We start from the raw sequence: 13,633 nt of genomic DNA on the forward strand, positions 1-13,633 counted from the left end.
TTGGGAAGAAGGATGTAGGAAGACAAGTTTTTGTTCAACGATAAGCTACGTCACCCCGAGTGAGTTCTGTTGGAGAAGACTAGTCATGTGCGGACTCTCTAGCTACCTCAGAGGAGTTTATAAAGAATAAATATAGCTGGATAGCTGGATATATCCAGCTAATAATTGTAAAGCAGCTGAAATGTTTAATAAGTGTGTTTGTAGTATTCATATCACAGAAGTCTTCGAAACAAATTTTGAGAATAACCCGGGGATACCATGCTCCACGAATGCAATATTGCTGGGAATTATAGAAACAGAAAGGAGGGGGAAATAAAGAGAGCCTCCATAGAAATGATACACAACCTAAAGCCAGAAGAATCATAAAAGAGCAGCTTCGGAGAGGTAAGAGAAAACCGCCCCCCGCAGGCAGATTTACCGCGAGGGACTGAGCGGTCGGTTGAAACCACCAGAACGGTTCATGTACTGGCGGTACTCCGTCTTCTTCTCCTTGCGCACACCGTAGATATCATTTCCAGGTACTTTTGTGTTTTTGGTGGTTCGGAAACGGGAGAATCCCATTGCTTTGCGCATCATTGCCTCGATCTCATCCTCATCAGCGTCCTCCTTGAAATCGACGTCCATTTCATCCTTCAAATTGGAACCATTAGCATGCCTAGCGTCCTCATGGCCTCGCTCTCGGCGACCAGGTCGGCAGTCATCTTTGTGGCCACGAGGGGGAGGAGATCGGGTTCCGGGTCCAGTATTTCCATTTCGGGCGGGTGATCGGGAGCGAGAACGGTCGCGAACATTGTCGCCTTTAGATGCATTACCTGGGAAAAAAATTCCATGTCAGCTAAAGATCTCGGGACGGTCAATTTGGTTTCAGTTTGTGCATACCTCGTCGATCATGGCCACGGTCTCGGCTAGTACTCCTCTTGCGGTCCCTGGGCCCACGGTCATCCCGATCTCTATTCCTTCGGTCTGAGTCGCGGCGATCTCGAGACCAGCTCCTGTCTCGCCGTGTGTTCTTGCGATCTCGCGAGCGCGATCTGTATCGTCGCTCGTCACGAGGACCGTCGCGTCTGTCATCTCGGGGTGCGGGTGAGCGTCTGGGGTCGGCATTTGAGCCTGAGTCCGGTTGGCGTCCATAAGAGTCATTCTTTTCCCACATCGCACTACTATCGACTCGTCGGGCTCGCTTTGTTGGAGGCTCAGCCATCGTGATGTCCGAGACAAAGGTGCTTGTCTCGCGCGGTTTGGCTCTTGTGAGAGATATGATGAGATAAACTTGCGGAATAGAAGCTCAATTTCCAGGGATAGAAATCAAAGAAGATCACTTGGAACGAGCGAGAATGATCCTTTGGTTGGATTTGAGTGAGAGTGGGGTATAAGTGGTCTCAATAAAGAAGCTCCCAGTGAGCCTGAAGGATGAGAGGTTTATTCCGGTCGGCGGGATATACCAATTGTGCAGTTTTATAGATCGCCGTCAACTGGTGTATACAAGTAGATAGTATCACCACTGGGCACTGATTCACCTGTGGACAGGGCTGGTTGTATTTCAGTCTTTCTTCAAAGTTAGAAGGCTAACTAATATTAGGCGAGATTCCCATGACTTAGACTACTCACATGCATACATATTGCCATAATGTGTTCCATAATGATCGGATGGTTATAGGTGTGGTGAGCAACCTTGGAAATAACCTTGGAAGAGCGTTCTCAAGTAATCAGTACATATATACTATAGATACCTTGATCTTCAAACTTCAATGCGGTGCTTCTTAATCTCAAGTTCTATCAAGGAGCTTCGAAAATTTACGTTTCGTAGTATAAGTTGAAATGTCCATGGTGCTGAAACTTGAACTTCCTAATTAGGCAATGGTCAAGTGAGTGAAGTGAATCATCAATAAAATACATAAGTATATTGAGCTTCAATTTTTCCAAGTACCTGCCTAGGTACCTACATGGGTAGCTTAGCTAGTATCAGGATGATCAAGTTCAGAATGTATGCTTCTGCCTAGTGGTAGTAGTAGTGAGTTCCGATGATATCAAATATTTGCGAAGTGAGGGTTTCCTAATTAGGCGATGACACTACCTCCAGCTAAACGAGCCTTGGAAGTGAATGATTGTTTGTCCCCCCAGACGCGTCCCCCACCGCCTCCCAGCCTATTTAATCTTCTTCCCCTCTCTCTCTTCTCCTCCTTCTCTTCTTCTTTCCCCAGACCTGTCGGTGTCTCCAGCCCGAGGACCCACACCTTAGCGCTTGCGGCTTAAGTCTGGGTAGGGAGGGAGATATTAGCAGGTGTCCCGTCTTTCGGAGTTTCGATTCTTATCATTTCATTTTGAATACGGAACGGAGCGAAGCGAGACGTTAAGCCCGTGATCCTATGACCCAACCGAGTCTCTGGGATGTATCAGCTCAGACTGCTCTTGGCGAGGTGAGGTGGCCAGGTCTTTCCTGTCGAGGCTGTATGCATTTTCAAGTGGGCTGTGTGGATTTCGACCGTGGCTGGTCAGCAGCTTATGACGCACGCACCTGAACTTACTACTCACACTGAAAGCGCATGATGAAAATACTATATGCCGTTCTGAGCTTTCTTTCCCCCTGCACCAGCACCCCACCCCCCCCCCAGATCTTGGTATATTAGTCTAGCTTGAGGAAGCCTGACATAGTGTGAAGCTTGTTGACAAAGCATCTAGGTACGAGCAAGAGTCGCAACAAGATAAGCTGATCTGTGATCATATGATTATTTCTGAACCGGCTCCTCGACGCATGCGAAGTTCACACAATCACCGAGCGAGATCGACATATTCAGTATAAGAAAACGGCGTACAAGCTTCGAAATTGTTGGATTCAGCTTGGCTGAGGCTTGTTAACTAGAGGGAAGACTTTTGTTTTTGTTTTTGGAATGGTGATTAGGAGGCTTTCATGATGGTGGGGTTTGAAACAACAAGATGCAGGATGTGTAAGTTTCCAAGGTTATACTAGTATATCAAAACTTGAAATAGTTCTGTAATGCTATGGATACTATTGCTATTCATCCATGTTTTGAGCACCTGATTATGGATAATGAATTGACTAAACTTGAATGACATTTTGAACGAGCAAGAACTAACATACTGTACGACTTTCAGATTCTCCTTTTATAAGCTCAATATTTATCCGGTTCGAGTTGAAGAGTATCTTGGACTTGCTAGTAGTTCAAAGTATTTCTTTCATCTAATAAATCTTCCTAGTAAAGGGGATACGATCTAGCTCTATGGCCAATGGGTCGAACTAGCAACAATGACTTGAACTAGCAGTGAAACCACCCGACAAAAACACTGCCCAGGTGTGACTGATGTGCAATAGACCTCGGAGATGAACCGTATAGGGATGATAATTTCCCCGGTTTTCTTATCAAGGGCGCCTTCATACCCATTCTCATCTCTTACTTATCTATGGAGACACCATTACATGGATACCCAATTGCGGACAAGACAATGACGGAGTGACCGAGTATAGTAAGGTACTCCGTGTAGGTTGGAAGTGACGCTCCTCCCCCGAGCCGAGGGTCGAGGGTCGAGAACTGAGATCGACAGAACCCCACAATTCCAAAGTTACGTGTGCGGATGGATGAAGATCTCGCCCCTTCCAAGATTACTTTTTAAGTTTCGAACACACCGTGGAGACCCGTGGACATGAATTCGGTTCGGAAAAGATACTACGGCAATACTTCCGTACTGCATGAAATTCATGATCGTCCCTTCTCTCTATCTCCAATGAGGAAGGCTGGAGGAAAATCGCTGGTGGCCGCGTACCATCCAGCTCATCCCTGGAAATCGAACTATGGGTTTCAAATTGTCGGCTTTTATAAGCAGCCATGGTCGTCAGCATTGAAATCCAGCAACACCTTGTCTTTCTCTCGCTTTGTCGTGTCTGTTTTATTCATTCGTTCATTACACTTTTCGACAAGCCCTTCATGAAGCTACTCACAACCCTCGCTGGTGTGGCTGCTTGCAGCTCATCACTCGCTTCTGTCAGTGCCCTGAGCCCACCCGTTATCCATACTCACTATGGTACTATCAGTGGTGGACTCTCCCCTTTCCGTGGAGGTGACAAGGCTTTCGTTTATAAGGGGAATTCCATATGCTCAGCCTCCTACCGGCGAAAATCGCTGGACCCAGGTTTCTGGACCAAGCTACTGGGGTGATTTGAATGCCACTGAATTTGGTCCGCAATGTGCCCAAACAATCAGCGACGCTGGTATATTCTCCAGTGGCAAGAAAACAACCAGTGAAGACTGTCTGTACCTCAATATCTGGACTCCAGCATATAAGAACCAGACAGACCTGCCCTCGAAAAAGTTACCTGTTCTTTTCTGGATCTACGGTGGACGTTTCACCGGTGGCTCTGGTGATGTAAAGACCTACGATGGCACTGGTCTTGCCCAGAAAGACATCATCGTGGTCACTATCAACTACCGTCTTGGACCCTTTGGATACCTCGCGCATCCCGAACTGAGTGCTGAGTCGGGCTACAACAGCTCGGGCAACTATGGTATCCTGGATCAACAGGCCGCTTTACACTGGATCAATGAGAACATTGCCAAATTTGGTGGTAACCCTGATCAAATCACCGTTGGTGGGCAATCCGCTGGCTCGGCTAGTGCCCTCGACGCTATGTGAAGTCCTCTGGCCGAAGGTCTTGCCGAAGGCATTATCGCAGAGAGTGGTGCTCGTGGACCCCACGATCCGATGACCGGTAGCGTGGCTACTTCCTACAGAACTAAGTCCGCTGCTGAGGCACAGGGAGGTAAGTGAAGATAAAATCATAACGTCAAGTAGTGGTATGTTTTGTTAACATGATGTGATTCAGTCCGCTTCTTGAAGACCATGGCAGTCAGCTCGATTGCCGAACTCCGAAATGTCTCTATGGACAGCCTTCTTGAATACGACGGGATTTTTGACACCATTTGGGATGGTACCCCCTTCGAGAATTTCACCGCTGCATTCATGGAGCCCCCGATGTGGCGTCCTAACCTTGATGGATACGTCTTCCCAGATTCCTACTCCGAGGCTCTGCGCAACAATTCCCATGCCAACATCCCTATCCTGACCGGAAACAACGCAGACGAGTCTGGTGCTACTCCAACTCTCACTTACTCGGCCTCGAGATACCACGCTCTCTTTAGCAACCTTTTCGGTGATCTCTCTGATGAATTCTTCTCCTTATACCCCGGTCAGAACACCTCTCAGGCCTCGGAAAGTGGCAAGGAATTCTTCAGAGACTTGTCTCGGGTTGGAACCTGGCGTTGGGCCCTTGACTGGGCTGCCGGCGGCGCAAATGCATCCGTTTACACTTACTACTTCAACCACTGGCCGTAAGTTGATCCTTGGTCCAGACTCCAGACCTGTACAAATCTTGACTAACACTATTCCAGGGCCGAGGAAAAATCCGAAGGTGCTTACCACGGAAGTGAACTTTGGTATACGTGAGTGAATTGATTTTCTTTGGCTATATGATCAACAGCGAACTAATCGTAATACAGCTTCAACAACTTGCCATACAGCTCATACTCTAATGTGACATGGGAAGATGAAGAGTACGCCATCGAGAACAAGATGGCCAACTACTGGGCCAATTTCATTCGCAATGGTAACCCCAACGGAGATAATCAGCCTCAATGGAAGGCCTCAAAGAAGGAGGAGCAGACTATGTGGCTTGGAAACCAGTGGGAAATGGGCCCTCTTACCGCGGACAACAAGCGTATTGAGTTTCTGCACAAGTGGACTTCTACCTTGCCTGCGTGGTAAATGGGTTGGTTTATCATGGCTGTTTTCCTTGGCTCATTTGGCCGTCCTCTCATTTCTTTTCTTGTTTCTTATAGAATTTAGATCACCTTTAGATTATCCACTGTGGCACCTGCATGTGGGCACTCCGAGTCTGTGTATGCCAGTGTTGATGCATGCTATATAGACGATAGACCAATGGATTTTTCTTTTACTACTAGTAATTTCTCTTAATTCCTCCAATGGCATAGCTCACCCTCTATATTCGAATGTTTTTAATACTGAACAGGTAGATGTAAATTTTCTATGCCAACTAAACCTCCGAGGTTTGCTTATTAGAATATTTGTGTTTTAATGTTACAGATACAGATTAAGCCTGCTGCCCAAGCGCAAATGTGGGGGTTACCAACTTACTACATACCCTGGGGCCTCAACCTTGGAAACTTTGGAAACCTTGGAACTGCAGGACCCCTACGCGCGTTACAGAAAGACGCGTTATGTTTCAATACATGAGAACGGACTCTCCGCTCTCTCCTCCGTAGCCTTGGCAAAAGCCTGATCATTTCCCGGAGCGGAAGCCCATTCCGACCCCGTGACCCATCAACCCTGAAAGCCCGAGCTTCAGGGTGGAGTGTTTATCCGTTATGATTCAAGGCTTCATTCTTATTTTGAGCCTAAAACCTAGACCTCTCCACTGTTAGCACTCCGCCCCACTGCTAGCACTGGGCGGAACCCAGTTTTTGATTCTCTTTTCTGGTTGATTGATTGATTGTCGATCCTTTAACATCCTCTGACGTGTGGCCTGGTAGATGATTTAGGCGTTTAGGACCCCCGGAGCAATTCTTGCAAAACCCGTCCTTACTTCCGGGTAAGTGCATTTTCCTGGTCGAGTCTCCAATTGTGGACATTAGAGAAACACATGTCCATAATCTCAGGCTGCCAAGGTAGTTTTTCTCGTCATCTCCGTAATACTCCGTCATTCTCCATAAATTCAATTAAACTGTGGATTTAATACAATTTTTGAATCACTTGTCTTGTCTATAGGCATCAACGTCGGAATCCGTAACGGTGACTTGCATTCATCCTATCTATCATGATCATATCAGGGCATGATTGTTAGAGAATCATCATCAGCCAGACAGGGCCACTACTCTATCTAGCCAATAGATTCCCAACCTCGTAACCATCTTAAATGTTGATCAATTCGAACATTTGAAGGTTAGGCTGCATTTTCATGACTTGGCAAAGATAATCCCCATAGATGCCAGTGGATCTCGGGAAACGCGGAGAGTCCGAGTCTTCCACAGCCAGGACATCTGGAATATCAGATGTTGATCCCAATGAATCTTGGAATGTTGCCTGGGCGAAGTATGTGGAGACGATCCATAGAACTATTTTCCAATCGAAGACACGAATCGGATGTATAAGCGTTGGACATCATTCGATAACTCGGCCGTTGAGGCAAAAAGGATAATTTTAAAAAAAGAAAAATTAACATTAGAATAAGAGGAAACCTATATAGTCTGCATATGTACAGATGGTACCTTGCATCGTTCTTTTCTCTTGGTAAAATACCTTTGGCCTTTGCCTTTCTTTACTTCCCCTGCGACCTTCAAAATGCGTCTTGACATTGCTTCGGTCGTCGGCCTTGTCATTGCTCCTGCATTGGCAGGTTGCCCATATGCTCGAGATCTCGGCTTGAATGTCGACGATAATGAGAATCCTCACATCAATGCCGCTCGTGGGGTTCCCTCCAAAAGCTCATCAACAGCTATCCCGTCAGCTACACCCGCCGTTGGAAAGAAGGGTGTTTTCTATAGTAAGTAGCCACCTTTGGGTATCAAAAAGCCTAGGCAAAAGGGAAATAGGATAAAAGAAAGAGAACTGACTTATCGAAACAGTGAACCGCATCGGACCTTCAGGATCTCAGTTATGGATTTCCAACGCGGACGGAACAAATGCGACACAATTAATGGGTAATAAGACCGATGCCTTTAATTATCACCCTACCTGGTCGCAAGATGGAAAATGGATCGTTTTCACTAGCGAACAACGCGGAGCAGGCCAGTCCGACTTATACCGTGTGCGCCCCGATGGAACGGGCTTCGAAACGCTTATCGACACCGACAGCGCGGAGGATGCTGGTACATTATCGCCGGATGGAAACACTCTGGCTTATGTTTCCACACATGGGAATTACACCATGAACGTCTGGGTCAAGGGCCTCCAAACTGGCGTCGCCCAGAACCTTACCGATACCCCGGAGAACCGTGCTGATAACACCTGGCCCACTGGCCACTTCCGCCCTTCATGGTCTCCTGATGGAAAATGGCTCGCCTTCAGTTCGGACAGAAACAACGACTGGACTGGCCACAGTGATGGGTAAGTTATCATAAAAGCTTCAAGTCAGTCAATGGCTTCTAATTCTTTGATCTAGAGTTGGTTGGGAACACACCCAAAATCTTGGTCTATACATTGTTCGCCCCGATGGAACTGGCTTCCGTAAGATCCTACACGAGCACGGCTTTGCTTTGGGTACACCTCAATGGTCGCCTGATGGAAAGCGCCTTATCTATAACAACATGACAAGAGAGAACACCTACTACGCCCACGGTGTCTCCACTGAGCAGGTTCTAGTCGCTTCTCAGATCTACAGTGTTGATGTGGCTACCGGAAAGCATATTGTCAAGCACACCTCTGACGACCACCTCAAGGTTGGCCAACACTTTATTGGCAATTCGACTAACATTGGGTATTTGATCAAGGCTGGTACATCGGAAGGAATTAGCTATATCTCCCCTGATAAGACACACAAATCTTTCAACCTGACTGGTCTGCGTGAGCCCTCTTGGTCTCCTGATGGCTCTAAGATTGTCTACAATGTGCTTAACTGGGATCAGCAGCCTGGTGAGCTCCAGCTCTGGAGCTTTGATGATGAATGGGATTACCGGTATAAGAATAGTTACCCTTTACTGAAACTTCTTTTTCTGACTCAATCTTAGCTACATGGATGTCTTCCCCATGCACAATGTTCCTTCCAACACCCTAGGTATTACACAGAAGGTTCTGGGAGGCGCCAATAGCTCCCTCGTGACTTCATCAACAAAGTACACCAACCTGATTGACTCACTCGACTCCTATGACATTTACTCTGCCGACAACAGCACTGAGGTTGAGTGGCTGGTTGAGGGTAACTCCGGTGCTTTCCAGCCCTCATTCAATCCCGACGGCGATGAACTTGTTGTCGGATTTGGTGCCTGGTTTGTGACCCGCTCCACTGACACTGGTGGTATCTGGCGTGTCGCCGCCAACGGCACCTCGCACACCAACCTCACCGACTTGCAAAACAACGCCGGTTTCCCCACCTGGTCTCCCAATGGAACAGCCATCGTTTACCGTCTATGGGACATCGAGAGTGGCGCTCCCAAGGGTCTCCAGCTCTTGAATTTCACTACTGGCGAGACCACCAGGTTGACCCACGGCTGGGATAACACCCCTGGCTGGTCTCCCGACGGAGAGCGTATCGTCTTCACCCGCAATAACAACTGGACCGAGTCTTACGGTGCCCGTTGGTACGCTGATCGCTTTGATATCTACACAGTCCGCCCCGATGGCTCCGATTTGACTCAGGTCACGGACAGTCTGGCCAATGACGCACAGTAAGTTTTTCTTCTAGTGTACCGGTCGCTCACTCCCGAGGACTGGTATGCTGCCCAGGTGTACTGTACTATACTGTACTAACATTTTATTAGCGCCGTTTGGTCTCACGATGGCCGCATCATGTGGTCTACCGGAATGTACGGTTTCAAGGATGAGAGCGCCCTGTACGACAACACTTTCCAGCCTTATGGTCAGATCATGGTCATGAACTATGATGGAACTGATAAGCACATCGTCACGGATACGATTTGGGAGGATTCTATGCCGCTTTACATGCCTAACGAGTACCTTGAATAGGTATTGGGCCTTTTTCAAGTTTATACATGTAAATTTTTGTACATATAGTTGAGAAATTATAAGTATTCCAGATGAATTAGCAGTTTTATGATGATCAAGTTCTATTGCAACTACTGTCTTAAACCCACATCGGCATCCATGTAGTCACCTGGGCAATATTGGTTTAGCAATAGTCAACCCGACTTAAGTGTGCCATATTGGAAACTATCTAAATCAGAGATCGGCACTCATGCAGTCAATCTGGATTTGCAATAGTCAGCCCACTTGCGACCTTATTTCACATTCTCAGACGCGTGTCGTTATGCACTTCCTTCAAATTTTGGGATGTCGAATATAGTATTAATTATGGACCCTCGGTTTTAAATCCCCAGATGAGTTGAAGCAGAATGTTGCAGTGGCCTACAGTGGGCCTCGGGGGTTTAAAATGGGCCCGGGGTTTAAAGTGGGGGTTTTCATTGGACTCCAAGTTTTGGCAAGGCACCTTTAGGCTATGGCTATGACTCTATGAGGCTATGATTAGCGCCTTTTGATTCTGCAGAACAAGGAATATGTTGGAAGTGCCTGAGACTATCTTTCTCACCTGCCTTGATAGGAATAGTGCGGGCGTTTTATGGTTTTACTAACGTTCAATATTGAATGGATGTACAAGTCCCAAGAATCTCACGCTTGAAGACACGACTGCACATGTCTAGGCAATCTTGGCGGGAAGATTCCTAGGTGCCATGGGCAATTCTTAGTTGTTTCTAGCAATTCTTAAAATGTAGCTGCCTATTTGCGCTAAATTATGAGTGATTCTTTGAGGGCACCTCGGCTACAGGTAATAGCACAATCGTCCCGAGGTTATTGGGAATCGAGTTGACTCGATGAATGGATGTGAGTAATTGAATATGCTAATACTATGATGTGCTGGGATCTTGAATCCGCATATACAAAAAAAAATATCTAGAGCAAAATTCCAGAGCTCAGCCTTGGGATCAAACTTCATCCCAAGAGATTGAAGCCAGCAGGTCTATTTTTAGTTGAAAAATCGTCCTGGCTTCGTCAACCATTCCTCAATGTAGTTGTATGCGGTCTTCATCGTGTCTTCGTATTGACCGGGATAAGACTCGCAAGGCTTGCACGTTCCAATCTTGTGCTCAGCTCCCTCAACAAATACAATAGAGGTATCATTACCGGGGGCATTGAGATGGATCTTTTCCTGGTTCAAGTACTCCCAGTGACCAGTCATACCCATATTCAACAAAGGAGCGTGAGCACCCTTGATGGACTCCGTCGGCGAGAATTGAGATGAGGCGTGGTCAATTCCATGCAGACCGGTAGGCGTGATATCGAAATCAGATGTCGCACGGATAGCGAAAGTCGAAAGATATCTCCGGACAGTGGTTTTCAATGCTCCCTGGATGTACTGGTTTGCGTAGCTTTCAAAGTTTACGGGAACGCGCACCGAGGGAACAACCTGGGTAGTGATCGAGCCATCCTTGTGGAGAAGAGGCCAGGCCTTGGAGGTATGAGCGAGGAATCTGGTATCCTGAGAGAAGAATTTGTTGTTCATCACTCCGTAAGCAGAATCAGTGATATACAGTGGTTCATCGTCGATCAAGCCGGTTTCGTTCGCGTTCAGGGCAGCCAAACGTTCCTGTGCGTATTTGATGATGAAGTCATTTCGGGCAACAACACCATGCAGGTACGCCTTCTTGAACTTGGACGTATATCTCGAGCTGTTACCCTTGATGAATCCATTGGCAGGATTGAACAAGTTAAGACTCTCATTGATTGTCATCCCATGGAGACCCTCGAGAGCAGGGTTCAGGCTAAGGAATGGCATAGTTCCAAGGCCAAAGTTGGCATCCAAGAGCATGACTCCATCAGCTGGGTGAAGACCGGCTACTGCACTGGTGCAGTTATATAGCTTCTCTGGTCCCTGACATGCAGAAATACCGTTCTCAGCAACGTTTTGGAAGGCAGCCATCAAAGCGCCGCCACCACTGTGGCCGAAGAGGACGACCTTGTCGATATCCGTCAGGTTACGCAGGTATTGCATACCAATGTCGGCTTGGGTGAGCTCATCTTCGAAGTAAATGCTCGACATCACACCGATCTTGTCAGCGGCATTGTTCCCGCAGAAAACGGTGAAACCTCGACGTGGGAACTCTCGACAGGCGGAGAATGTCATGTAGTCGCTCTCTGCGTGCATCACGTAGACAGCAATGCGGGAGTTGGTACCATTGGTTACTGAGCGGTAGAGATCTCCTGCAACTCCATCATTGTCAAAGTCAAATAGAGTTGGTGGTGGCATCTCCGAATCTGGAGTGACAGTGATAACACTGGCAGCGAGGCCTTCAGTGATCATTGCACCAAGCGCAATGGCAGTTGCGGCAACTGCACTTTTGCAGTAAGAACATTTTGGCTTTCCGGGTTTTTTGTTTAGATAGTAGGAGAAGTGAATTTCTGGCCTAGAGTCGAAAGGGCAGAATGATTTGAGATTGAAGACATGACCTTTAAATCCCCGAGACTCCATCTGGAGCATGCACATGTGTGTGATGATTCGGGTAATTGAAAGCAGATCATCAAGAATTGACGTACACAGGTGGAGGGAAATCATTGATTGTTGGCACATTATGGGCCCGAGCCAAACTCTCCATATCTCTTCGGACCTAATAACATGTCGTTCTCACAACATGTTTTGATTTTTTGAGGAGTTCAAGTCCGATGTATCCAATCTCAGACAATTCGGAAATTCAAATCCGAGATCAGAGGTCCAATTTCAGACAGCTCGGGCAGCTGCAGATCAATACTATTAATGACGCATACAAGTTCCAAGGCATTCCATATGTAATCAGACGTCGATATGCAAAGGGCGGTTAGAAACCACATATGCAAGGAATCTGCAAGGCATCCTGTTCCTGCATTTCCAAGTAACTTCAGCATACGCATTACCGTGTGACAGTACACACCACTGCCCAGGCGGTAAACTTGGAACCATTAGTATATTTTCATGTCAAATAATGATTTAATATTCAGGCTCCTGTTATTATGAGGAGCAAAGTACAAGATAAAACTTGATAGGCCAGAATTAGCTGCTCATTATGCTTGGTCGGGTCGTTCATTCTCATACTCAAGTGCTACTTCGCAGGCTCAGTGATCCGATCATTCCGTGCTCAAATCTAGTACTATGTGAGTAAAACCTTGGAAGTGACAATAGGGTGAGCACTCATATGGGAAGGGAAACCAAAAATTGCGAGACGTATCATTTATTGACTAAGTAGTAGAATTACTAGTATGTGAATGGTGCTGGGGACTCTGATGTCCCTTTTTCCACTTCAAGTTTTTATTTCGGACTTTATCATAAGAACCACTTCAGTCAATAGCCTAGCTCTGTCTCGCTCTCTTGATATTTACTGGATATTTCTTGTGTTTTTTCAAGTTGTTATGAATTTCTCTTGAGCTTTGAATCTTCTCCCATATCATGATTCCTCGCATGTGCAGGCTGGAAAAATCTCCAGGTCTGGGGCTTATCCCAGTCCTGTCCATGCTGATTTTTTCTGTTCTTTATTTCTTTATTTAACTCCTCAACAGGAATCTCCTGAGGTTGTCTTGGTGCCGGATTAACTTGAATGTGAACTTGAACTACCCCAGTCTAATTCCAACTTTGAATATATCATGATCACTGCCGAGGTCTAGGTACATGGATAGGAGCTAGTACTAAGCACTGGTATATGTATCGAAGCCGTCAATTGATAGTACACATGCACATGTGTGTACATATAGTATGCACTATCCGATTGGGAATCTAGTGCCCGTGGATTCCAGTGCCTTTACTTCAAGTTGTGTCCTCATGTTGATCTTAACTATTAGCTTGAGGTACCAATGCTGTTCAGTTTCCAACCATTCTGAAGAAGTATGAACCAGTTGACACATGCACATG

General features: G+C 46.6%; 4 protein-coding genes across 4 annotated transcripts; 2 read left to right on the top strand and 2 right to left on the bottom strand.

Annotated features, from left to right (window-relative positions):
- Positions 1-414: 414 nt before the first annotated feature.
- N7483_011999 (SNUT3/LISCH7 family protein) lies at positions 415-1,201 on the bottom strand (the record flags this gene model as incomplete). The annotated part of the gene is made up of 2 exons (XM_057095426.1): positions 415-812; positions 880-1,201. The coding sequence occupies 2 exons, from the start codon at positions 1,199-1,201 to the stop codon at positions 415-417; spliced, it is 720 nt and encodes a 239-aa protein (XP_056941397.1).
- A 2,834-nt stretch (positions 1,202-4,035) lies between these two features.
- Positions 4,036-5,775, top strand: N7483_012000 (carboxylesterase/lipase family protein; the record flags this gene model as incomplete). Its single annotated transcript, XM_057095427.1, has 5 exons — positions 4,036-4,603; positions 4,664-4,774; positions 4,838-5,342; positions 5,403-5,453; positions 5,511-5,775. 5 exons carry the CDS (start codon positions 4,036-4,038, stop codon positions 5,773-5,775), a joined length of 1,500 nt encoding a protein of 499 aa, XP_056941398.1.
- A 1,593-nt stretch (positions 5,776-7,368) lies between these two features.
- N7483_012001 (tat pathway signal sequence domain-containing protein) lies at positions 7,369-9,708 on the top strand (the record flags this gene model as incomplete). The annotated part of the gene is made up of 5 exons (XM_057095428.1): positions 7,369-7,570; positions 7,653-8,133; positions 8,189-8,701; positions 8,754-9,410; positions 9,504-9,708. 5 exons carry the CDS (start codon positions 7,369-7,371, stop codon positions 9,706-9,708), a joined length of 2,058 nt encoding a protein of 685 aa, XP_056941399.1.
- Positions 9,709-10,723: 1,015 nt separating this feature from the next.
- On the bottom strand, positions 10,724-12,241 carry N7483_012002 (uncharacterized protein; the record flags this gene model as incomplete). Its single annotated transcript, XM_057095429.1, has 1 exon — positions 10,724-12,241. The coding sequence occupies one exon, from the start codon at positions 12,239-12,241 to the stop codon at positions 10,724-10,726; it is 1,518 nt and encodes a 505-aa protein (XP_056941400.1).
- Between the last annotated feature and the right edge of the window lie 1,392 nt (positions 12,242-13,633).

This window comes from Penicillium malachiteum, assembly GCF_028827825.1.
Source record: "Penicillium malachiteum strain IBT 17515 chromosome Unknown utg000005l:1.0-9002435.0:326005.0-9005861.0, whole genome shotgun sequence".
NCBI lineage: Eukaryota > Fungi > Ascomycota > Eurotiomycetes > Eurotiales > Aspergillaceae > Penicillium > Penicillium malachiteum.